The 26,951-nt window shown below is 35.0% G+C and overlaps 1 protein-coding gene across 1 annotated transcript in view; it reads right to left on the bottom strand.

Moving 5' to 3' along the window:
* Positions 1–233: 233 nt before the first annotated feature.
* Positions 234–26,951, bottom strand: part of OTOGL (otogelin like) — a 95,964-nt gene continuing 69,246 nt past the window's right edge. The window contains exons 38-54 of the mRNA XM_026667629.2: positions 26,094–26,283; positions 25,324–25,538; positions 23,825–23,966; positions 22,975–23,160; positions 20,864–21,076; positions 19,561–19,665; positions 18,159–18,266; positions 16,641–16,742; positions 15,716–15,820; positions 15,572–15,612; positions 13,371–13,434; positions 12,440–12,618; positions 10,191–10,295; positions 8,368–8,487; positions 7,449–7,494; positions 3,159–3,238; positions 234–1,437 (exon numbers count right to left, since the gene is read on the bottom strand). Of these exons, the coding sequence (XP_026523414.2) occupies positions 1,237–1,437; positions 3,159–3,238; positions 7,449–7,494; positions 8,368–8,487; positions 10,191–10,295; positions 12,440–12,618; positions 13,371–13,434; positions 15,572–15,612; positions 15,716–15,820; positions 16,641–16,742; positions 18,159–18,266; positions 19,561–19,665; positions 20,864–21,076; positions 22,975–23,160; positions 23,825–23,966; positions 25,324–25,538; positions 26,094–26,283 (2,202 nt within the window). The 3' untranslated portion in view covers positions 234–1,236. The remainder of the gene's footprint in view (positions 1,438–3,158; positions 3,239–7,448; positions 7,495–8,367; positions 8,488–10,190; positions 10,296–12,439; positions 12,619–13,370; positions 13,435–15,571; positions 15,613–15,715; positions 15,821–16,640; positions 16,743–18,158; positions 18,267–19,560; positions 19,666–20,863; positions 21,077–22,974; positions 23,161–23,824; positions 23,967–25,323; positions 25,539–26,093; positions 26,284–26,951) is intronic.

Here is a 26,951-nt window from a genome sequence, read left to right as displayed (position 1 = left end):
CCCTTTCCCTTTTATTATATAATTGGAGCACATCTGGGACTGTCATTATTCATAATTTCATGTAACATGTAATCTTCCCCTAGAACTTAATGAACAAATGATTTGCTAAAAGGCTGTATAAAATGACTTTATAAAGGATTTTTCTTGAATGTTCATTTTATCTTCTTGTAAATATAAAATAATGTCAAAAATGGTTTATAAGAAATTACTACCTGCAGTCATAAAATAAAAAGTATATTAGAAAATGTTAGGACCAAAAAAATAAGAAATACTACCATTTTATGGATTTCAAACTTTTAATAAAATATCACAAACATTACAATGCAGAATAGGATTACTCTTGGGGAAGAATGAGTGATGCCAGTGGAAGTGCTGTTAAACTGCAATGTTTTGATATAACCCAGAACAAGGTATGTGCTACATAGTTAATGTTGGCTAATTACATAAATGAGATCAGAAAGTGTATAGCACTTGCAATGTCTGGCATGAATAACATCTGGAAGAGTAAAGAGACCACACCCACAACCAAATGCAGATTAGTTAATGCAATATTTTTTTCTGATTGCTACTTATGGCTGCGAAACTTGGCAGAGAGGAGAAGAGGGGACGCCTTTGAACTATGGTGCTGGAGGCAACTATTACACATACCATGGATTGCAAAAATAACAAGTCCTAGTCTGAATCTCACTTAAAATATCACTTGAAGCCAAGATCTCCAAACGGGGGATATCATACTTCAGTCATGTCATGTGAGCTGACTCACTCGAAAAGTCAGTCATGCTGGGAGTGATCAGTGGAAAAATGAGAAGGGGCCATCCTAGTATCTGTTGGCTAGACACTATAAAGAATGACATTGGAATGGCCATGTCAGATCTGAAGGAGGCGATGAAAGACAAAGGGACATGGAGAGAGCTGATCCAGAGTGGCTGAGAGTCAAACACGACTAAATGGCTGATGATGAATTACATAAATACTTCATATGTCTGAATAGAGGTACATAACTGTCTTCTTCTTGTGCCATATCTGTCATCAGACATTAGCGATCATGTTGGCGATCCTATTACTGACCCTATTACCTATCCTACATTACTGTAAAATGAATTAAGTGTTCCATATGTGTCAAAAATTAACATGCTCCCTTTTTACAAATGCATATTTAAATTGAGAAAATATTTATATGTTAAATCTGATCTTAAGAAAGAACAAAATCTTGATTTGCATGTAATCACAACATTTTTAATTCCACTGGCATGAACAGTCCGTAGGTTCCTGCATGACATATAGAATTTCAGTGCCATTTCCAGAGCAGTAAAGTGGCACAGTTCGATTCTGAACTCCATTTTCACGGCAGCATTTGCAGAACCTTAAATGGCTATCAATGTTGACATTAAAAATTGTAGCAGAGGGGCATTTTCCATCACAGGAAGCCACACTTATCTATTGGAGACAGGAAGAGGAACAATGTTATTGATGGTTTCAAATTTTATCATTTACATTTATTGACAGCTTCAGTCATTAAATCTATTTTAAAAGTTTGGAAATTCATCATCTTGCTGAATCTCTTGGATGTTCTCCTGCAATAGGTCCATTTCTATTCACTATCAGCCAGCTTACTTCCTCTGCCAATTGCCATTTTTTGATAGCTTTGCCATTTAATTCTGAAAAAAGGATACCTGTGGCTACTATGTAATAGATGCAAATATTACTTTAATATACATATCAGTGTGTTGCCCTAATGCATCCATGCCTGACATGGAAAGAGAAAGAAATATTAATAAATAATAGGACATCTCCACTTCAAGGCAGCAAGCTTAATATTCCTCCATACAGATACTCATGGACATGTTAGATGAGGTAATATGTCAACACAAACATTTATTCTTGCACATGCATATCCCTCTATATGGAAAATGGTGTCTCTCTTGGTTCTATTAGACCTCATAGTGGTATCTAGTATCATCTACCATTAAACCATTCAGAGGTATCCACAGGAGTTTGAAGTAGGGAGGATACTATTTAATGGTGATTATGCTCCTATTTGAGTAGGTGAGTCCAGGCTATGGTGCTTGGGGCAAAAGAATTTAAACCCATGGAACCCCTAAGCAGAGATCTCCAAAGCCCAGACTGCTTCCCTTGCTATTTAACATTTAGAATAAAGCTATGGAAGATATCACCCAGTGATCTATATGTAATGTTGATAACATGTTGATTATTTTTGGTTTCTGCATCACCATCCAAAAGATACTGCAAGGATCCTGAAGAGAAGTTATGAATAGAGCAAAATGAACTCAGATTAAATCCTGCAGCATTTCTCTGGGTGGGATCACATTCCCCTGAAAGAAGGGCTTTGTGACTTATGGGTTTGCCTGTATTCTCAACTCTTGCTTCAATAGCAGATGAAAGTTGCTGCTGATACAGCAGATAGAAAAAGGCAGCCAGGAGGCCTTTCTCCATAATCTACACAGCAATTTAAACTAAGTTGAATAAGCATGTGTTCAATAGATGTTAAGAAAGTTACATGTACAGGTTACATATGGAGTTCCAGTTACATGGACCAGGAGGCCACAGTGATGGTGATTCCGAATAGGCTGAACTACTGTGACACACATAGTCTTGCTTTGGAGATCACTTAGAAATCACACTGGTGCAAATACAACGACTTGATTATTGGCAAAATGAGTCCCTTCAATATTAATTAAACTCAATTCTTGATTGGGTTATCAGTAGGCTTTGGTAAAGAACTGGTCATTGCCTAATTAGGAGAGGCAATTCTATTCTGCACTAGTCATCTGGTTTGAGATGTCTCTGAAGTGATGAAGTCAGCATTTAAATAAAGTTAGGGTAAAAGCAATTAAAGTGTGAATTCTTTTTATGAGTAGGAGGATATTACTAGGGAGAGAGGTTTTCCAGATGTCAAAACAGTAATAGGATTTACATGTATGTTTACCACACTATACAAATCTGTTTTAGCAGCTGATATGCTCTCAAGGCTGAGAGAAAGTGACTAGAGACAATGGCAAAACACTTCTGAAAAACCTTGCCAACAAAACTGCAGGAACTTGTCCAGGCAGTCTCCAAGATCAAACAGGATTGAATGGAAGAAAAAAACCCTGCTCCTATATATGAAGTAGCCCCCCATATTAGGCATTTATACTTACAGGACTTTGGCTTATGCAGTCTTCTTTTCTTACAGTAGTTCTGACCATTATTTTCTGGCAAATCCTTTCATCTCTTTTACCTGACAAAATATAAAGTATGAAGACAATAATCAAGACACTTTTTACTACATCATTAGTTAAAGAGCTCTTTAGGTGTGCGTCATCATCTAAACATGCACCATGGTGTCTAATCCTCCACCCATAATCCATTTGCGGAGCTTTGTTTTGTTTGTAATAGCAGAACATCTCAGCTGTTTATGCACATTCATTTATACTTCAAGTTATTTTCCTAGTCTCTTCCTAATGGAACACTTAGATATGAAGGCTGTACAGCAATTAGATTTAAAATAGGTTGAACATGCATGTTCAGTAAGTGTGAAGAAGGTTACAGACAAATCAAAATGTGTATAAAAGTTAAGAGTATGGAATGCTTAGTATTGGCAGTTCTATAACAATCTCATTTTTCTGGTCCCCTTGGGCAGCTAATTTAGAGTTTCTATCAGATCTCTGAATCGACTAGAGGATTTCCAAGAGCAGCTCAACAAAGATGCAGTCCTTTTTGTGTGACACAGCACACCTGGCTATCCAAGAAACTACTCATAAGTAAGAGCATAGACAAGATTGTCATTTAATTTTAGAATGGGAAGAAAGTATCTGCAGAAAATACTCTACAATCTGAATTACACTGCATCCAGAAATTATAGCAGGTATAACTGCAAAGGCAGAATGCTTTCCAGTTTCATTGTGCGGACATCATAACACAACATTCAAACCTGCCTATTTTCCCTAGTTTCCTATTTCTTTAGTTCAATTTCAGTTCCATTTTGATATTATTACAAGTATAATTAATAGTCTTTTTCATTGTTATAATTCATCACCCAGGGTAAAATAACCCCATCATACTGTAGAAAATTAAGAAGGGCATTCTGATTTTCAAGGTCCATTTCTAGAAAGATTAGACTGGCTTATTTGATACAGCTTTTAGACTATTCTGCTGTTACTAATATTGCTATTCACTTTGGGTAGATTTCCCTGATGTATTGTAACATATATATTCTATTGGTATTAGTTAAGATTTGCTTTTACATGTTAGATTGCTTTATGAATTGATTGTGAACTACTTTAAACATTGGAAAACAATTCAATCAATAGAGGGAAAAGAACAGCAGAAATTTAAAATGCCAATAAAAGTCACAAAATGGGTGTTGTCCACATCATTAATTCTAGTAGAAATATATTTTTGCTACTTTTCTGGCCATGTTCAATGTTTATATTTCAAGAATTATATCCACGGAATTGTTTACAAAATCAGATTCATGAAGTGCATCTTGAAGTAGTGCTAGTTTTCCTATGGAATAATATATATATTATAATTATAGAGTCAATCAACACTTCTCCGAATCACAATTTAATGTAATATATCTATGTATATCAACATTATTTTAAAAACTAAAGAAAATAAAATACATTTATTAAAAATAGTAATACCTGGTTCACAATTAATACTATCAGTAGAGACTACAGGGCTAATGGCAAAGGGTAATACACCCCGTCCAGAACCTGGCAGAATTATTGGGAATATAAGTTTCTTGTAATACGCAAAAACATTTTTATATATACAACATTGCATTAATTCTTACACTGCCAACTGTTAATAATTTCTATGGAAGCTGTTCTTTTTTATAAAAAGGAACAAGTATTCTTATTTTTTAAAATTAATTATATCCCTATGTTTTAATACCCATGTGGATAATAAGGCCCTTACATTTACATATAAAAAAAGAAACCTGGAACATGATTTGGCAAGGTAAGAATTAAACATATGAACTCACTCAGCATGCATATAATCATTCACTTTTCAAATAAAGATTATTCATTACCATTAAAACCCAATGAATTTTAAGCTGTTCTTGTAGCTCACTTACACTCCTTAACCATTAAAAGCACATGCTTTTAGTTTATTCTAAAAAATTCTTAGTATATAAAACAGCATTTAATATTGACTTTTTAAAAGCTAGTTCAGCAAACAATTCTAAAGATAATAACTAAAGCCAATTTTTTTGGTTAAACATTGTTTTAGAGAAAAGTAAAGTAAAATTCTACCCATCAATGACTGCCTTTTACATGATTTGCTTCATTTATATAAATATTGATGGGGAGAGAGAAATTTATGGTCTTCTTGAGATGTTATTAACCTTCAAATATCAATTTAGTGACATAATTGCCAATATTTTTCTTGTCATTTTATTACTCACAATAGCTAAAGGAATTTCTAGATTTAAGTCCTGATGTAAAGAAAGAGATACTTTGAAATTGTTAAGAAAATATATCTATGTGTGTTGTAGGTTCCAGAATATTCTGAGTAGAAATCTGATCAGGAAGCATTATTTTGGAAAATTGAAGAGACACAGATTTCTTCTTCTCCTTGACACTATACCATGGGCAGTACCATTTAATGGCAATGCAGAGTGCAAGACAACAATTACCAAATATGAAAGATGATAAAGGAATTGCTGGTAGTAAGATGTTTCCTTGGTGAGCTATCTTTTTCTGCAAGTGTTTCATAAAAGCCAGTGTGGTATAGTGGTTAAAGGGTTACACTGGCACCCAGGAGACCTGTTTTCTTGTACACTGGGTAAATTTCTATCCAATCTGTATCACAGGGGTATTGTATAAAAATGGAGAGGGGAGGTGTTAGACAAACTGCCATCAACTTCTGAACAGAAGGCAAGAGGTCTAAGAAATAACTGTATTATTTTATGGGTATCTATTGTAAATAAATACCAGAGGAAAAATTCACTATTTGTAAAAGCAATACTACAGTAGCAGTGAATTTGATAACATACTACAGATCTTACCCAACCTCTAAAGCAGTGTTTCTTAATCTTAGCAATTCTAAGATATATGGATTTCAACTCACAGAACTCCCCAGTCAGGTTTGGGAATTTTGGGAGTTGAAATCCACACACCTTAAAAATTGCTAAAGTTGAGAAACACTGCTTTAGATGTTGGGTAAAATCTGTAGTATGTGGATATAAATTTATGGAAAACAGAATACCTTGGTATAAGCCTTTTTAAATCCAGAGACAGGTGTTCTAAAAGATACTAGATACACATAACACTGCTTGACAAGATCTCACCCAGATTTGTTGAGCTGCAACTTGAAGGATTTCCCAAAGAATAAAAGTAAAAGATATAAATAGGCTTGCTTGAGAAAAACATTTTTTGAGAGTGTTAGCAATTATCAAAATGCAGCTGTCTTTTTCTTTCTTTGGTGCTTCTTATTCAGGTGTATTTGATCCTGTTTTCTTGATCCTGTTTTCTTTGTTGGATTTTCAAGTAAGGCTAGGAGAAGGACACTGTTTTGCTGGCAATATTTGTATTATGAACAAAAAAAACTAATTACAGAACATTTTGATTCCAGTTCAAATAGAAAATTCCAGCTTCAGCTGGAATCCAAAGAACCATCCTGGATTGGATGGATTTTACTATCTCTAATAAAATATCCACATTCCACCACTGTGAAAAGTAATCATGCTTACATTTAAGTTCTCATTTAAACTGAGGCTTTGATAAGTAGGATTATCAGTAAACAAACCTTGTTATATATATTTTTGAGTAGAATATTTGTCACTATCCTGAATGAGAAAATTCATGAACTTTTAGAGCTGGCCAATATCTTTTACAGTGCAGTTATTGGAACTACAGTATTCAAACAATAATAAATTTTCACATTTAATGTTTTTAGGTAATGTCTCAAAAGTGCAATTATCTCTTTTTATACAAGCGTTTTATATAATTTGTTCATGTAATCTTATTATGGCTGTACATAGTATATTTCCATAGAACATAAGTCAGTAACCACTAACATTTGATTTTTTGACTGACTTAAACAAAATCTTTATATTTTCCCATTTTCTTATAATCATAGGTGGATTAACAAACTAGAGAAAAACCCTATTGATAAATTGGATAACTTTTAATTTCTAAAGGTATTCAAAACAATTTTGGCCATATCTATATCATTTTGGGGAAACTGATTATATACCAAAAAGAGAAGGTTAAAACACAAATTTTAATTTTAATATCACCATGTTAGCAGCCATATAAAGCCAGGCTTGTCAATTACTTTTTGTTAAGGACTGGACACATATGACATGATTCAGAGACAGCATGCTGTTTTCTTTTCATATGTCTCCTTAAAGAGGTTAAGAATGCACACAGCTGTCCAAACCCAAAGCAGCCAGTACAAATGCAGAACTAGCACACAATACAGCTGTCTTCACTTACAGATCTTGCAGCAGCCATTGTGATAGGTCTGCACAGAGCCTCCATTCTAGGAAAATTAAAAAGGAATATTTCAAAAAAGACTGTGCTCAAAGAAACATTTTGAGGCATATGGAACTGCAATGCATATAAACAAAAAACTAGATATCCAATCCAATCTACAAATATTTAACTATTTTAATTAAGGGAACATTTTACATGGAGGGATCTTTCTGTTCTTTTAAGATATAATTTGTAAACTGGAGGCCTCCACAGGAATTGCAGAGTTCTAGATATATGCTACTTTTTCAGTTTGGATGTTAAGAAGAAAAATGCTGTACAAGACACTTTTCTTAACACCAGGCTGAAAAAATAGCATACAACTAGAACTCTGAAATTCCTGTGGAAGTCTCCCATTCCAGAATTATATCTTAAAAGAACTGAAAGATTCATAGTGGATTGTCCCTTCGTGTAAAATGGAAAGAAAACTTTATTTCCTCAGAATGTCATTGCCTCCTGATATATTGAAAATTACTTATGCAGCCAAAAATCCTGGAGAAAAAATAAAAAACAATGGATGCCATTATACATAATATGATAATTATATATACACATCAGACAATGTGTAGGCATTTGGGGAAATATATGTTAGAATCAAAGACTAGACAGTATATGTTGCTAAAATAATTATGAATGAGGGAAGGCAGAATCAAGTTTAACCTCTGTAACTCTAATTTATATTCCTTTGGAGGTAACATGGGCTAATAGGGGAGTATATTAGATTTCAAAGTATTACCAGTATGCAGATATAATTTGGAAGAAAAAAATAAGACAATAAAAGCAGTTTTTTATATTTTTATAATATTAAACACACCTTGATATTAATTTCGCAACAAATTAAATACATGTGAATAAGGAATATTTTTATGTATAAAGTACAAACCTTTACACAATCAGTCTCATTAAAGGGTGGGCAAAACACACTGGAGCCAAGTACCACTGTTTCTGCTCCAATCTTTGCACATTCATATTTAGTGCAGTTTGAGTCCCAGGTGCTTCCTTCCTATTAAAAAAAAAGAGACGGAGTAGGGAAAAGGAAGTAAATGGAAAACTGGCTACAATGTAGCAAAATAATGATTGAATCATATGTTAAAACAACGTTCCAATCCTTAATGGCTTCAGGTATGCTGCAGTTGACCACAGCTGGGTAGTACTGTAATTTTAGTTTAATGAATACTAAATTCTGTTGAACAGTCAGTGTTTTCTGAGAACATCATAACAATGGCTTAATGCAGTAGTAGGAGCCAGTTTGGTGTAGTGACTAAGGTACTAGGCTAGAAACCAGGAGACCGTGAGTTCAATCCTGCCCTAGGCTCAAAGCCAGCTGGGTAAATTTGGGTGGATCACTTTCACCTCTGAAAATTCTTGCCAAGAAAACTGCAGGGACTTACCGCAAGTATCCAAGCATCAATCAAGATTGAACGGAAGAATAAAAAAGGAGTAATATGATAATCTGTTTTTCATAGGAAGCATTTACAAGAAGGGCAACTTCAGCAGAAAACAACTGTTCTTTATTGCTTAACACCAGAAATAGAACTAACATGTAATTCAGTTTGCTGTGCTAAACAGTATGGTGAGTATGGTAGGGTGAGTATGGTGTCCACACAGATGCAGGTAACTTTGGTTAAATGTCTGCTCATATGTAAATCAAACTTAAACGGAATTCATTTACTAATATCAAGCTGACATCAGTATCCCTATGTCGTTTATATACTTAGATCATTTAGTTAATCATATCTCAGAGTCCTAGTGGACAACCATTTAAATATGAGCCAGTTGTGCAATAGCTGCCAAAAAAGCACAGTTCTAGGCTGCATAAACAGAGGGATAGAATCAAGACCATGTGAAGTGTTAATACTACTTTATAATGTCTTGGTAAGGCCACTCTTGGAATACTGCATTCAGTTTTTGTTACCACAATGTAAAAAGATGTTGAGACTCTAGAAAGAGTGCAGAGAAGAGCATCAAGGATGGTTAGGGGACTGGAGGCTAAAACATATGAAGAATGGTTGCAGGAACTGGGTATGTCTAGTTTAATGAAAAGAAGGACTAGGGGAGACATGATAGCAGTGTTCCAATATCTCAGGGGCTGCCACAAAGAAGAGAGAGTCAAGCAGAGATGGTATTCAGCAGGTTCTGACCAGTTCTGGAGAACCGGTAGCAGAAATTTTGAGGAGTTTAGAGAACTGGCAAATACCACCTCTGACTGGATATTTTACAATATCCTTCCCCTGCTACACCCACAAAGCCATGTCTACAGAACTGGTAGTAAAAAAATGTGACTCCCGCTACTGGAGTCAAGCTATTCTCCAAAGCAATGGGTTAACAAGAAGCAATGGGTTGAAACTAATCAAGGAGAGAAGCAACTTAGAACTAAGGAGAAATTTCCTGACAGTTAGAACAATTTATCAGTGGAACAATTTGCCTCCAGAAGTTGTGAATGCTCCAGCACTGGAAGTTTTTAAAAAGATGTTGGATAACCATTTGTCTGAAATGATATAGGGTTTCCTGCCTAAGCAGGGGGTTGGACTAGAAGACCTCCAAGGTCCCTTCCAACTCTGTTATTCTATTCTATATTCAATGTGTAATATGATCTCCAATCAAGAAAAGTTTGACTCAAGAGTAATCATATGAGAAAATTGTAGAATTTAGTACTTGATTTAATTAGAATCCTTATTGTTTTCTGAACTTTTTCAACCCACTTACTTCATAAATCTCAAGAGTTCCATTGTCAGTATAAAAAGGACATGAGACATTTATACAGGATCCACAGCAAGAATGTTGACCATCAGATGGGCTGTGTACTTGATGCTGTTAAAAGAAAAGAATGTCCATATGGGTTGTATCATATATATATATATAGGTTGCCAGTGCAAGCAGTGGCACGAAGCCGAAGGCACCAGCCTGAGGATGGCAAGTGGGACCTCACTGAAACATCGCCAAGATAGTCTTAATATTACATGGGAAAAGACCCGAATACCTACATACCTGTACCCGTGAAAATCTACGAAAACATATATTGCCAACTATATCTTTCTTGTTAATGAAATATAAGCTTAGGTTTGACAATGCCAATCAGCAAGTTACTTTTAGTAGCATTTTTCTTTATATATGTAACAGTCTTATACCAAATAAAAAGTAGCATTGTACATAGCAGGTGTACAGAACCTAGTTTGATCTCAGAGTTTGAACATGTTGGGAATGTTATTCTTAAAAATGAAAGCAACAGAACAAGGGTAGAAATTACATGCAATTATAGCTATATTTTAAAAAATACAATTAAGTACATTTAACATTTTTATTTCCTATGTATTTAATAAGATTCTGTTTGTACCATATTCAATATGAAAAATTGCTTCCTACTATAATATGCAGGTTTTCATCCAATTATTAGCGAAGTGATGATAATATAATGAAGATTATCCAGCTAATGTTGACTTTTTTTAAAGAAAAAAGTGATATGTGATGTGAGAGAGTGATTTTTTAAAACATAAAAAGATTGTGCTATAAAGCTATAAAATGGTATCACTTGAATTAACATTGTCTGATGAATTAACTTTATGTTTTTGGAGAGAAAATAGAAGTCAACTCTCAATGTCTGTCTGCAAATTCCTTTAAGATAGAGCAAAATATTATGGAATGAGTCCCACAGCTTTGTAAGATGTTCCCTTGATTAGACTAGATCAGAAATAATATGTTCACACTCAAACTATGCTTTCCAAAATGCCTGTGAAGATCAAGATGAATAGAGTTAGTTGAATCTCATGGAAGCTACTTTATTCAGTGTCAAAGCAGGATAATTTTGTGTATGAAATCTACTACTTGCTGGCTTCCTGTCTTGAGCCACATTGCACCACCAGCTCTACGAAGGCAGGAAGCCTTAGTGAAGGAGTACAACAAAATTATGAGAAACCCACTTCTTCCTGTGCATGCTGATCTTCCTCATCTATCAATTGGCAGGCTTAAATCCAGGAAGCCCTCTCTGGCACTCGCTCAACAGCTGTCTAGCAACTTTTGATATCAACACACAGTGTAAAGCCAAATGGGCTGTTGAACGTCCAGATACAGGCAGTTACATAGATGACCCTACATAAAAGTTGCCAGGTTTTGACCTTTCTCGCCAGCACTGGTCAACTCTGAACAGAATCTGTACCCAACATGGTGTCTGCCAGGACTCATTCTTTAAGTGGGGTCTTGTCTCTACCCCTCAGTGTGACTGTGGTGCCCCTCGACAAAATATCCATTGTGTCCGAATGTCCGTCAAGAGCTTACACTGACCCAATGTCTGATTTTTTTTAACATAGACCACCCCGTCTTTGAATAGCTGGGTGGAATGGACATTAACATTTGAACCACTATAAGTCCATGTATTTGCCATACGATAAATAAATCAATAATTTTTTTCTATACATGCACAATCCCAAAATACCACAAAAAGAGATAAGGGGCTGCTTTAAAAGTTCATGCAGTGAGTCCAGAGTGTGCAGTTTTGCCTACCATACAAAAGCCAAAACCATAATGATAAAAGAAGGCTAGGAAAATATGACATACAGAAGTACCGTGGATTGAGAAACTCTGAGAAATAAATGTAAAAGAAATAAATTCTATTTCTTCTCTGGAAAAATAACAGGATCACTGCATAGATAGGCACATAATTCATATATTTCACCTGCATCTGTTTTAAAATACCTATTGGTTACAAATTAATTACAAATTTCTCCATTCCTGGGAAATAGATTTTGCTTTAATCATTGACTTTGGATGCAAAACTGGTTTTGATGTGGAGACATTTATTGGAATAAGGAAATCACTGAATCTAACTCCTTATTTTATATTTCCCTAAATAATAAATACATTTATTTTGAACACAGGTTAAGATATTGCTCACCATTTTAAATAAATGCTGTTATATTAATTATGTCCAGAAATGACTTTATATGCATATTTTTACTTACTGCTTCACATTTTTGGGAACAATTAACTACTGCCAGATTTATAGTGTGGAATCCTGTGTTAAGGTCTCTTTCTTGTGAACACTTTGCCATATAACAAAGTTCTCCATCCAAATATTGAATCAATGTCTGACCCGGGTTCAGTACAGTGACTTCTTGGAATATACAGACATTTTCTTTTTCTAGGGAGAGAGGGCAGGAGGAAGGAAGGAAGGAAGGAAGGAAGGAAGGAAGGAAGGAAGGAAGGAAGGAAGGAAGGAAGGAAGGAAGGAAGGAAGGAAGGAAGGAAGGAAGGAAGGAAGGAAACAGAGTATGCAAAACAAGAGTACTATTTAGTATCATTTTTTTTTCACATACAATAAGAAACGTTTGGTGATGAACTGTGATTTATTTGCAAAGTTCAATGGTTGATGCTTAGAACTTAGCGTTAGTGTGACTTTGGCTAGTATTGTTGTCAGCATTCCAGCTATGGAATTGATCACTGCCAGTTGTATTATTTGTATTTTTTTCTTTTCCTTGCATACTGCCCTGATATTTTAGGATAAATGGAATTTAATAATATTTAATACATAGCTTAGGTCTTAATAGAATATAAATAACAAAATATATTTAGCTATCTATGTATTATTGTTCCCTTAATAAATTTAATACAACTAAGTACGGGAAGCAGAATGCTAGTTCATGTGAATATTTCTATTCTAACAGAATCTCTCCCTTTCTTATTTTAAACTAGAAGATTACTGAAAATTGTAAGCATAAAGTGCATAAAGTGTATAGAACTTGTCTTAACAACTATGTTACTGAAAACTCAATATTTAAAAAAGTTATTGAAAAGAATGCTCATGCCTGCACACGCACTCAATATTTTAAAAAGTTATTGAAAAGAATGCTCATGCCTGCACACGCACACACACACACACACATATGTACATACCACAAATGTAATGTGGACATCCACATGCAGTAGAAGCATTAGCACTTATTTTCCAAACTTCACCCTATGAAATATTTCAATGATACATTGTTCAATTGCATACATTCATTTGTAAGGTACTTTCATTTGTAAGAAAGTGAACATAAAAATTATCAAATGCATTTTATCAGCAAAATATTGTTGCACGTTTGAATGCAAGTTTGGAGGAACCATTAGGCCACATGCCCATATTAAGAGCACTAGGTCCATCTCCTCCTTGTTATTATTGCAATTGTTAGTTTTTTTCTACAAAACCCAAACTACATTGATATTCACCAGAAATGAGAAAGTCAAATGGGAGCTGCTGTTACTTTTCAATCTTGATACAGCAGCATATTCAGGGAAGGCAACTAAACATGTATAACTGCAGGGAGTCCACAAAATGGTAGTAAAAAAATTGAGGATGGCAACCATGAATGTGTGATCAAATATCTGACCATTTTGTATGTGTATCACAACTGTATAGCTGTTTTAAAGACTAACTGGTTGATTGATCAATGCTGTGAATGTTTTTTGTAGGTGTTAGGTTGCCCCAAGGCATTCTATTATATGCGGCAGAAAGGCATATTGTGTCTAGATACTAAATATTGGGCAATATGGATAGTAGAATGCCTTAGTACAATAATTCTCTATAAATGTAACAAATAATGTTGCCATTTTAGGACAGCCCCAATATTTATTGTCTAAGGCAGGGGTCCCCAAACGTGGCCACTTTAAGACTTGTGGACTTCAACTCCCAGAATTCTAGGAGTTGAAGACCACAAGTCTTAAAGTGGCCAGGTTTGGAGACCTCTGGTCTAAGGTTTAGATTTGTCCAACAAGCACAATAGCTAACAACATAATTACAACTTATAAAAACTACAGCAAATATCTATCAAGTCACATCTTCATTGCTTTTCATATTGGTATTAATATGATTAATAACCAGTCTGCTGTACTGGTTAAGATGTTGGACTAAAATGAAGAAATTGGTTTTGGTCCTGCCTTAGACACAAAGTTAATGAGGTAACTTAGGGTCAATTACTTCCCTAAGAAGAAAACAAAGACAAGCCATTTCTGAAAATATTGACAAGAAAACTTTATGAATTTATTTAGGTAATTGCCAAAAGTCAAAAAAGAAAACTATAACTTGAATAACACAGATACAAAGAAATTTCTATCATAAATTGCTATGCTCTGATATAAAAGTAGAAGAATATAATAGACAAACATTGTGTTATTACTATAAATGAATTAGTAACAGTATACTATAGCATAATATGCCACACACTATCATCTATCTATCTATCTATCTATCTATCTATCTATCTATCTATCTATCTATCTATCATCTATCTGTCACCTAATCTATTGTCTATGTATGTATTTGTCATTATTCATATTTGGCCCCTATTCCTCTCACTTTCTACATTCAATCTCAGCTTTCTTTACAGGCATTGTCTTTTTAACATTGCTTTGACATGGATTGATTACAGAACGATTTCTGAAAGCTTATTTTACAAGTGTCAGTGTTTACCAAAATTCTTCTACCTATATCCGTGATGGCGAACCTATGGCACGCATGCCACAGTTGGCACGCAGAGCCATTTGTGCTGGCACACGAGCCGCAGGCAAACTTGCATCACTGTGCATGCACGTGCCTCACAGCTGACTTTTCGGCTGGTTTGAGGCCTTTTTCAGCCTCCCAGGACAAATAATAGGCCTGTTTCATCACTTCCGGTATTACAGCCTCTGGGAGGCCGAAAAAGGCCTCAAACCAGCCAAAAAATAATCTGTGAGGTGCAATGCAGATAATGGGGTGGTGTGGGAGGACTGAGCATGCATGTGCAGGGGATGTGGGGGGCCACGTGCATTGCCTTCTGGGTGCTGGCATGCAAGCGCACAAGTGCAAGAGCGCACACAATTTTTGGCAAAGGAGACCAAAAAGGTTAGCCACCACTGACCTACATCTATCATTAGTTGTGATTTTATCAGAATTTACTGCACAGTATATCTCAGTTCTGTCAAGATACTTTTGTTTGATACACTGACATAATTTTATTCATTTTACATGATTTGCAAACTTATAATTGCTGTCAATGTAGGACAGGGTAGCATAGAAACATTTAAAATGAAAGAAAAATAAGAATTCCAAAACAATTTTAAAAGTAAACTTTTCTTACCAACTTACAGCTTGGTACAATACCATTCTCACAATCACATTCTGGAGAAAATAAGAGAGAAGGGTTCACTATGACCACATCAATGGGAATAGAAGTTTTATTTCATTCGTTTATATAATTAGAAAAAATGCAAATTATAGATACCACAATTCCAGTCTGGGCAACACTGTCCAGGTACACTTTTTTTCATCAGTTTCATTTCAGCAGAGCAATTCATAAGAGGTATAGGACACAGATTCTCTTCACATACTAGAGAAAGAGAAATTATGTCTTGAAAAGATTATTGCCACAATATCACTAGAAAGTAAACATAAAATTTTTCTCTATTATATTATTATTTCTAGTATTCTACTATTTGTATTATATTATTATTTCTACCTTCCACCTTAAATTAATGGTTTAGAAATGAATAATCATTTTAGGTTCAAGTAATCAACAATAACTTTGAGGTTTCAGTAGCAGAACACATTTCATATCACAAACTGTTAGATAAAGGAGACAACCTTACTCATGATGACTCAAATCTATAGTATAGAAAATAGTTGCTTGTAAAACAAAATCCCAAAGCATCACTCCAAGTAAATACATGTAAATACATAACTTTTCATCACTTTTTTGGTATCAGATTTTTCCCATTGAATGGCTAAGGCAGGCACCAGGTAAAGTCTAGATGTTTAGATATCAACATTAAATTTAAAAAATCTAAAGTGAAACTGCAAATATGTATGGCTGACTGTTATTTTTGTTCTTTCTGCCATAGGCAACCCTTAAGTTAAGGAACGACTCATTTAGATTATACATGCTTAGATTTTGAATAGCTGTACATAGCTAAATACATTTTTGCCTGATTATTTTCCTGAATTTTTAGAATAGCAATTATCTTAGCAATAAGATAATAATTGACTCTATGGCAGCTACATTTATACTGTATTTATTACAGTATAAATGTATTTATACTGTACTGTATTTATTAAAAGCATAAGTATAAGCTTATGACTGAATACAAAGAAAAATCCCAATAAAAGAAGTAATAATCATTCCAAGATATGTAATCCAACACAAAACTTACCACAGTGATAATGAGGACAACAATAATGTGCAGTACTAAGATCTACTGCAAGAAGTTCTTCTTCATTGCATTCTGGAATAGGTTCAATGCAAGATTCACAAACTTCAAGAGAAACATAAAGATCATGTTATATATGATACCATACACAAGAATATCCATAGCAGCTAAATTACATTATATTTATTTATTTTATTTATTTATTTATTTATTTATTTATTTATTTATTTTATTTATTTGATTTGTCAATTGTTTACAAGATAATAAGTACAAGTGTATACATAGTTGTGAATATATGAAATGGGTACATATAAGAAAAATAAAAGAATAAGAGAAACAATAGGACAGGGACGGTAGGCACGTTGGTGCGCTTATGCACGCCCCTACAGACCTCTTAGGAAAGGGGTGAGGTCAATAGTAGACAGTCTAAGGTTAAAGTTTTTGGGGTTTGGGGAAGAGACTACAGAGTCGGGTAGAGTATTCCAGACATTGACCACTCTATTGCTGAAGTCGTATTTCCTGCAATCAAGTTTGGTGCGGTTTACTTTGAGTTTGTATCTGTTGTGTGCTCTTGTGTTGTTATGGTTAAAGCTGAAGTATTCATTGACAGGTAGGACATTGCAATGTATGATTTTATATACCATGCTTAAGTCGGACCGAAGACGGCGTAATTCGAGGTTTTCTAGTTTTAGAATTTCGAGTCTGGTGGCGTAAGGTATTCTATAACGGGTAGAAGAGTGGAGAACTCTTCTTGTGCAATACTTCTGGACTTTCTCAATTGTGTTAATATCACATACGTGATAAGGATTCCAGACTGATGAACTGTATTCGAGTATTGGTCTAGCAAATGTTTTGTATGCTCTGGTTAGTAGTGAGATATTACCAGAGAAAAAGCAACGTAGGATTAGGTTAACAACTCTTAATGCCTTTTTGGCTATGTAGTTGCAGTGAGCTCTAGCACTTAGATCATTAGAGGTGAGTATTCCCAGGTCCTTTACAGAGCTTGGGTCATCAACAAGATCTTGACTATTCAGCTTGTATTTTATTTTCTGATTTTTTTACCAATATGTAAGACAGAGCATTTATTTGTTGAGATTTGGAGTTGCCATATGTTAGACCATTCAGATACATAGTCTAGATCTTTTTGAAGGGTAGTAGTATTGTCTGTGGTATTGAACAGCTTTACATCATCAGCGAAGAGAACGCAATTGCTCTTGATATGATCACAAAGGTCGTTTATGTAGATTATGAAGAGAGTTGGTCCTAGAACACTGCCTTGGGGAACACCACTATTGACAGGTACTGGATTTGATAGGGCGTTCCCAATTTTGACCATTTGTTGTCTGTTTGACAGGAATGCTTCTATCCAGTTATTCAGTTGTCCAGAGATACCATAAGATTTTATTTTTAGGAGTAGTTTGTCGTGTACCACTGAATCAAAGGCTTTGCAGAAGTCTATCTATATTCACCAATATAATACAAGAAGACATTATAATAGTGATAATGATAAATAAAGCTTACCACACAAATGGGAGAAACAGCACGTATCTTCCAATTTCACTTCCACAATAAACTGATCTTCTCGGCATTCTGGACGAGTAACATTGGGACATGCTGATATATCACATTCTGAATTTAAAAAAAACAAAGCAAACCAAAGCAGGCTATCTAGTGAAATATAACCAATGACTTGCTGTTTTAAGAGTTTAGAAGTTATTCACCTCTAAATAAATAGTCTGAATAGTCAAGACCTTATTGATGATCCAAACTCTGTCAAGGATCTTGGAGTACTCATCTCTAATGACCTAAGTGCTAGAGCCCACTGTAACTACATAGCCAAAAGGACGTTAAGAGTTGTTAACCTAATCTTACGTAGCTTTTTCTCTGGTAATATTACACTAGAGCATACAAAACATTTGCTAGACTAATACTTGAATACAGCTCATCAGTCTGGAACCCACATTACATATCTGATATTAACACAGTTGAGAAAGTCCAGAAATATTTCACAAAAAGAGTTCTCCACTCTTCTACTCATTGTAGAATACCTTATGCCACCAGACTTGAAATTCTATACCTAGAACTACGCCGCCTTCTGTCTGATCTAAGTATAGTGTATAAAATCATACATTGCAATGTCCTACCTGTCAATGAATACTTCAGCTTCAACCATAACAACACAAGAGCAAACAATAGATACAAACTCAAGGTTAATGGCACCAAACTTGATTGCAGGAAATACAACTTCAGCAACAGAGTGGTCAACGTCTGGAATACTCTACCTGACTCTGTGGTTTCTTCCCCAAAACCTTTAACCTTAGACTGTCTACTATTGACCTCACTCCTTTCCTAAGAGGTCTGTAGGGGGTGTGCATAAGCGCACCAATGTGCCTACCGTCCCTGTCCTATTGTTTCTTTTATTTTTATTTTTTATTTTTCTTGTATGTATCCATAACTATGTTTTTACTTATACATAAGACATAAGACATAAGAATTTATTTGTCATTACACTCGCAAGCGGGTGCAATGAAATGAGGTGCTCTTCCACAAAGTAAAACTGCACAAACACCACTAAAAAAAAAAAAAAATTAAACTAAACACAACCAACCATACAATAATCTCTATGCAATTTAAAAATGTAAATACCCCATTACTCTCAGCCATTAAATTCCACAAAAAATCTTATGACCCTGCATTCAAACTCAAAACTGCACTTGGATAAAAACTGTTCTTAAATCTGGTCGTCCTTGTTCTTAATACCCTAAATCTCCTTCTCGATGGTAATAGTTGAAAGAGCTGATGTCCCGGATGAGAGGAGTCATTCAATATATTAAGTATCTTCCTCTTATACCTATTATCTTGTAAGCAATTGACAAAAATAAATAAATAAATAAGTAAGTAAATTCTTCATCCTATCACTTACCACACTGGTATTGAGGACAACAGGAGAAAGGAGTATATCTGAGTGTTAGCTTCTCAGTACTTTTGCATATCGGGATAATAGGGGTACATAAAGTCATGTTGCACTCTAAAACAAAAAAATAGAGTTCTGAATCAAATCAATATATCTCTACCTAACCTTTTCATGGAAAATGTTTATTGTCCAGCATATAGGAAGATAAACGGTGGGTGGACCATGGAAGGATGGGTGGATGGATGGATAGATGGGGAAATTGATTTTGTGATTCGTAGGTATGTTTTGAAAGAAGCCAGTGCTGAACTCAAAGGGGAATTTCAGAAGTTCTGATTAATAAACAAGATGATGTGAATATGAACTAACTTTTTTTTTCCAAAGAAAGCATTTTAAGATTGTTGATATTAAAATAACTTAATGTTATATTAAATATATAGAGCATATTAAAAGCAAAGAACAATTTGTGCTAACATAAAAACTCATATCTAAAGCTATTTGGCTTCTTATATTAATGTAGCATTATTTTAATGTATGCATTAAACTAAAAGCAGAGAATCTTGAAATTATATAGAGAATAATTTATGTCACCGGAATTAGCTCAGCACACAACTAGATTGCCATTTGGGTATCTCTGGTATTCTACCTAGTGTTGTTGGGTGGTGGTTTTTTTTTTTTTTACTTCTAAAAGAGAATTGAAAATGTTTGCAAAACTCCTTTCTCAACTTACAGAGTGGTTTTGGAATGCTCATGTCTTAATTGACCTTCTAATTTTCCATAATTAAACATGTGTATAAGCCTGAATGCCATCTCCCACTTTTCCATGAGAAGGTGTTAACAAAAATGTGTTTCAATTCATATTTGCCATCTTGACTTTAATCAACAAATGATGAAATGGATATTTCTACCATAATTCAAAAGAGGAAGATTTTTCATGGGCTGTGCTCATATTAGATCACAGAAATGAAACATGGTGAATAGATTTTTTAAACTTAAATGTTGACTTTTACAGTGACAGATTATTTTCTCACTATGCATTAGCTATGAGCCAATTTGGTCTAGTGATTAAGGTACCAAGTTTGAAAATGGGTGACTGTAAGTTCAAGTACCACTAGCTAACTGGGTAACTTTAGGTAAACCACTCTCTCAGCCCAACCTACCTCACAGGGTTGTTGTTATGGGGGAAATAGTTATTTGTAAAAATAAAGGGGCATAGACAAATAAATAATTGTGCCAAATATTTTAGATTTCTCTATACCACACACAGATTCTTTCCTATCAATTGAATATCATGCCCGTCATAAATATTACATACCACATATATTTTTCGGACAGCAAGTTTGTTCTTCAATTACACTGACAATCACTTCAGCCTCTCTATCACATATTGGAGATGGCTGCTTATCACATTCAGGCTCTGTATCAATAATGCTCCCATTTTCCATGCACTTATACATGCAGCATCCTTTATTGTAGCCAATCCAAATCTCCCCAATAGAGTGAGGATGTCCTTCATTATCTGAACAGGCTATTTAAAAAAGTAAAAAACAATTTTTTAAAAATGACATTCATCTTGTTTACATTATGATATAAGACTATAAACTATATCTGTCACCAGCAGCTGAAAGTTAAAAAAAACTGCTGATGTTTGTAAGAAACTGGAGCAAAATAAATGCTGACACTTTTAAGGAGAGAAAGGAAATATTACAAGAATTTGTTATTTGCACCTAAGAAATTTTCACTCTTGCAACACTATCATTAATTAATGCCTCTTGTATATAGTTTTGACCTCAGGCTCATATGACTGCAATTATGTATACACATCCAGAATGATTACCTACCTTAACGTTAAAATACAGGCCTGGCTTAATTCAATACTGCAAGTGATATAAGAACTTTTATTGTCTTAAATTCTCTATTCTCTTCCCCCCCCCCTTTCCCCTTTCTTCCCCAGATAAAGTTGCTTGTTCATTAAAGATGGCTTCTTCTTCATCCCAATCTTCTTGTTCTTGTAGTTTCTCATAAGTAGAAATCGCCATTTCTAAGAAACGAAAAACAGAGCCAAAAGAGCCCTTTCCTTCTTGTTCCTCTTCTTTATACTTTTTAAATTCCATTTTCAGTTCATCGACAAGTAATGCCATTGTAGAAATTTTTTTAAACAACCCAAATGTTTTTAATCTTTCAAATAATAATTTCCAAGAGTCCCAAAGTCACCAAGCAATCCAAATACACACAGACTGTTTCATTTAACACTTTCTTCTTTTTACACTTTCTCTTCCTGGGGCAATTCAGTTACAAAGTTCCAATTAAAATGTATCTTTTAGAAGTCTTGTTACAATTTAGCTCTAGTCTTTTAAATTCCAAGCAGCCTCCTCCAGCAAAATCTTAATCTTAATTCTTTTCCTCTCCCTTCCCACTTACAGCAAAAAAAAATTTTTTTTTCAATATTCAGAAATCTTTATTGTCCACTTGGCTTTAATTTTCCAGTTTAATTACCTGCTGATGCCAAAGCGGGTTTTTCCAATTTCTCATTCCTCTGCTGTCACCGTAAGGAAGGAGAGTGAGAAAGAAAGAAAAAACTTTCCCTTTTCACTTTCATTCGCTGCTTCCAGATCTTCTTTGGGAGCGATGTATCTTTGATGAAATTTAAATTCCAGGGTATTTTGAATATTGCTTGTTATCCCGGTCAGCCAAACTTTCACTTCTCAGCTTCCTCCTTCACATTCTTTTCCGAATGAGTGCTTCTTTGTGCCGGCCATTTCTGACCGCCGCTCCACCGCTTTCGGAAAAGGGAGTTAAGCCAGCTGAGGAGGGGAGTTGCGATTCCCCCCAACCCCTGCTGGATCTCCCCTATCTTCAGTTACCTCTACGGGGTAACTATAGCCCTGAATCCAGCTGGATCGGGGCACTCCAGCGGCAAGCGCAAGCAGAAACTGCGCACAATCGCGGATTCCTGCCGCCGCCGAAGCCCTGCCAGAACTTTTATTGTCAATAAAATAATCATATTGGATTCCTTTTTTTATTTTGTTTTACCTTAAGCCTCAGAAATTATAATTTATCATTTTGAAATTAACATATTCTGAAGGATTTTTACCAGCAAACTGACATTTCATAGCACTCATAAAGCTCTTTCAGATTCCAAAACAGTTGGAAAGTATAATTCCAGATTTAAATGAGAATAATCACTATTAGTTTAATGGGATATATGAAGTTATGATTACTTTTACAGTAAAACCTCTGCAGTAAAATATCAGCTTCCTAGCTGTAACCGTTAGGGAATATAAATTTTGGAGCTATATTGGACTGTTAATTAATTTTATATTATTTGGATAAAGAAAAGATAAAAAATCATGCCTCTGTCCCACCAGAAAGCAAGAACACTTGCATCAGAAACTATGCAAGCATATTATTAATAGGCTTACTCACCACATTTTTCTTCTGGAATGCAAAGGTCAGAGTCTGTTCTATGAAGAATAGTCCCCTTTTTGCAAACACAGTCTTCTCTTAAATAGGAACATGATGATTCCTCATAAAACCATTTATTTAGGCATGTTTTTGCATCACAGGGCTGCACACAAGGGTGATATTCCTTCCCATCAGGGCAAGCAAGCCCTACATGTGGAAGAAAATTAATATGGCTGAGATTTCCTTAACGTTCATTAGAAAAGGGAAGAAAGAAGGTGGGAAGAGGAAACATTTCTTGTGAATCATAGTTCTAAATGACCAGGTTTAGTCTGTACAATTTGTAAATTGTTTCCTTGTCATCAAAGGATAAACATTAAATAATACAACTAATAGACCCTAAAATTAAAAAACAATTAAGTGTTTTGGGCACTGGCCCATGTTTATACCCATTTTCAGTATTCTGAAGTCATGTGACCGCAATTTATTTTAAAAAATGGCAGAAAACCAATGTTTATTTCTGTTTCCAGCAAAATATGCCCATTGCAGATATTATATTTTTTTAAAAAAACTTCTGCAAAAAAGATTGTAAAATCAGGAAGTCATGCAAGTAGCCTGCTTAAAGACTGCCATAGCATGATGGTAATTCTGGGCTCAATTAAGATAATAAATTGAGGACTACCTGTATTAGCATTTAGTTAATAACTATCAATATTAACATATAGAATATTATTGAGTGGAATTCTAAGCAAAATGTAAATCTGAGTTGCTCCTTTCTAAATCTAGCCTTTTGTGTATCATTAATTTCTAGCAAACTAAAAATGCACAAGCCAAGTAAAAATGAAATGATCAGGAATGTGGGCATTAAACTTACAACAGTAATCTGGTGTCCTCCACTTAATGCAGATATTATGCTTGTTACATAGTGCTACATATGCAGAAAGTGCATCACATTCATAATTTTCAAAATAGGTATTGTTAACCCACATTTTTTCACAAAAATCTTGTGGTGAGACCTAGATCAAATATATTTGATAAATCAGTAATCTGGATAAATTGAGAAAAACAATCCATAGTTTCATATTAACATATTTTTAATTCATATTTTATACAACTCAAAGCACAATCAATATACTGTGTTTTCCTGAAAATAATATCTACACCAAAAATAAGCCCTAGCATGATTTTTCATGCTGCTGACAATATAAGGCCTACTCCCAAAATAATCCCTAGTTCAGAGTGTCATTAACGGAGTGGGCGTGGCCAGCACAGGAGGCAGCAAGCAGGTGCGTGGGGGCCGATGCTGTCCAGAAGCAGCTGCAGCCCACACAGCCCAGTCCCTCCAAGCAGCAGGAGAAGGCAGAGGCAGAAGAAAAGCATGTGATCCATCCTACTATTTGTCTTTGCTCCTACTGTTTGTCTTTGCTTGCAGAGTGTGCAACGGAGCTTGAGGACAAAGTTGGATGGTGGGGGCTGAGAGTACAGGGGCAGCAGCATGGTGCCACCTCTTCTCCATCACTTGTCTCGCCTCACAGCAGTGGCACTGGCAGAGGCACGGGGGGGATGGGGGAGGCATATGATCTTTAGACAGCAGCTGAGAGGTGAACTAGCAGCAGACGACCAGCAGGCAGGGCTGGCGGAGATTGGGGCATGCTGAGAACTTGGCTCATTGCAGCCGCAGGCAAGCAGATGGTGGATCAGAGAGAGCAAGGCTGGCGGTAGCAGCACTCCCAGCCCCATCAGCGCCCATGCTCGCTGACTCCTATATGTGAAAAAAAACAAGACATCTCCCAAAAATGATCCCTAATACCTTTTCGGAGGGGAAAAAAATAAGACCGGGTCTTCTTTTTGGGGAAACATGGTAGCTGTTTAATAAAAGTTGCTGAAATATTAATACAATTTCTATATCAAGAAATAAATAATTCCCCAAATGATTTTTATTCATTTATTATTCATTCAATTTTATTTAAGGCCCAGTGACTCATTCTTGCATATGAAACCTGGTTTATCGGTAGAAAAAAGAAGTTTAATTTCACTTCCTTCTTACAGCCCCTTCTGCATTTTCAAATTCTGCTGCAAAAAATTAGGGAGACAGTTATTTAATCAATTGCACTCATTCTGGAGCCAGATAGGGAGATGAAATTTGCTAAGTGGTGATTTTCAAGGGTCTCATTTAGAGTGTGGAGATTTAGCCTAAAGACTGTTGAGTCAGAGGCATTTTCAATCGTTTGAGAAACAGTAAAAAATTCCACCTTCCCGCCATATCTGCCTATATATTACAATTCTACCATAGTCTACCCAAATTTGAGTTTGATCTTTTGGCACCACAAGCTTTCCTCCCCTATTGTGTACTTATAATAACTTTGCACTCACTTTTTTGTGACAAGGTGCAAAAACCCACTTCTGTAAGAGTTCCATACAATATGTACAATTATCCTCTGTGCAATTTCTAATGGGTCTTCTTGTTGTTACATCAAAAGATTTCTCAATTTCCCAACTTTTGATAAACATTTCAACTTCTTCCATATTTGTAATTATTGTCCTATTTTTCATTTTCAAGTCATCAGAAGGATCACCATTGCAGACACCTTAAAATAAACATATACTTAAAATATATGAAATGATTGAAGCAGCCTTACATTTCTAAGAGAGGAAAACAAATTTAAACCTTCTCATCCGTTTGTTAAAAACTAAAAAAAAACTATTAAAATAAGGTATAATCAGTTTAAGAATGCATTTTTTGATTTCCTGCCTCCATCTGCCTATCTTTTACTTTTAAAAAAGAACCAGAGTATTGTCAGCGTTCCAAGTAATGCACCCATAGAAAACAGAACTCTGAGGCAGTCAAGTTCCTCAAAGAACAATTTATTAGATATGTCATATTGGCACAACTGGTGAAAGCTGACTTTGAAAGTTCCTGTGGCTTTCACCTAATTAAAAAGTAACAGTTTCTCCTTTCCCCCAAGTAAGTTAGAACAATTTACTGTGATAATTTTACCTAAACTAAATGGCAGCCATGGAAGGAATTGAGATGAGAGAAGTATAAGATTTTAGAAAAGAAGACATTAGTGAGCAAATTTAGGTCTAAAAATTTAAAAGTTTAAAGTCAGGATAACAAAATACATTATTATGTCTATTCTTACCACAGAGCCCTTCTGTCTTTATAGATACGTTCGAGTTAAAGCCATATTGGATGTCCATAATGCCTGTAACATGAGCCCATTTAATATTCATTCCAGCTGGTGTGTTGATTACATACATTGCTCCAGTGTCCTGAATACATATGCCATCTTGCGAGAAAGGCAAAGGTTGGATTATAGAATTCACAATTACCTGAAATAATCCAGAAAAATTGCAGAAATTAAAAGAATCATTCCCAAGCTATGCTTTTGAAAACTGTTCAGAGAAGAATTTTCTCAAATCTCCAAACAATTTCACAATATTTAAATCTGACAATACACTTTTTCCTAAGTTATATTTTCAAAAATGAATTATTTTTAGCAAGTATGGTAAGGGCTTTGAGCTATGTATTAACTACAAAATATGTAGCTACTTAATTCTACCCCAAAGCTACCTAGACTATTGACATGTATCTGATAAACCATAACTATGTTTTGAACACAAACCACAAAGAGTGTGTCTTGTTTTCTTTAGCATCTGTTATGAATGCAACATTATAATCACAAAAGATAAGGAAGCATCGTTTTGGGTTGAGGAATATAAATGAAAAGTGTTAAGGCAACAGTCTTCAAACTTGGCAAGTTTAAGACTTCTGGACTTCAACTCCCAGAATTCCTGAGCTAACATGACTGGAGGAGGAACTCTGGGAGTTGAAGTTCACAAGTCTTAAAGCTGTCAAGTTTGAAGACCCCTGTGTTAAGTTAATGAAGATTTAACAGCTGACCAGCTGCTGTAAGGCTGCTGTAAATGCAGTGAAGATGAGTCAGCAGGGCTATTGCCACTTTAAGAAGCTGTCTATATAAGGGAGGCCATGAGAGGGT

Source organism: Notechis scutatus, chromosome 6, assembly GCF_049901735.1.
Source record: "Notechis scutatus isolate UNSWTSFEM ecotype Mainland chromosome 6, rNotScu1.2, whole genome shotgun sequence".
Taxonomy (NCBI): domain Eukaryota; kingdom Metazoa; phylum Chordata; class Lepidosauria; order Squamata; family Elapidae; genus Notechis; species Notechis scutatus.
The sequence above is the reverse complement of the archived record's forward strand: the minus strand, read 5'-3'. Positions and strand labels throughout refer to the sequence as shown.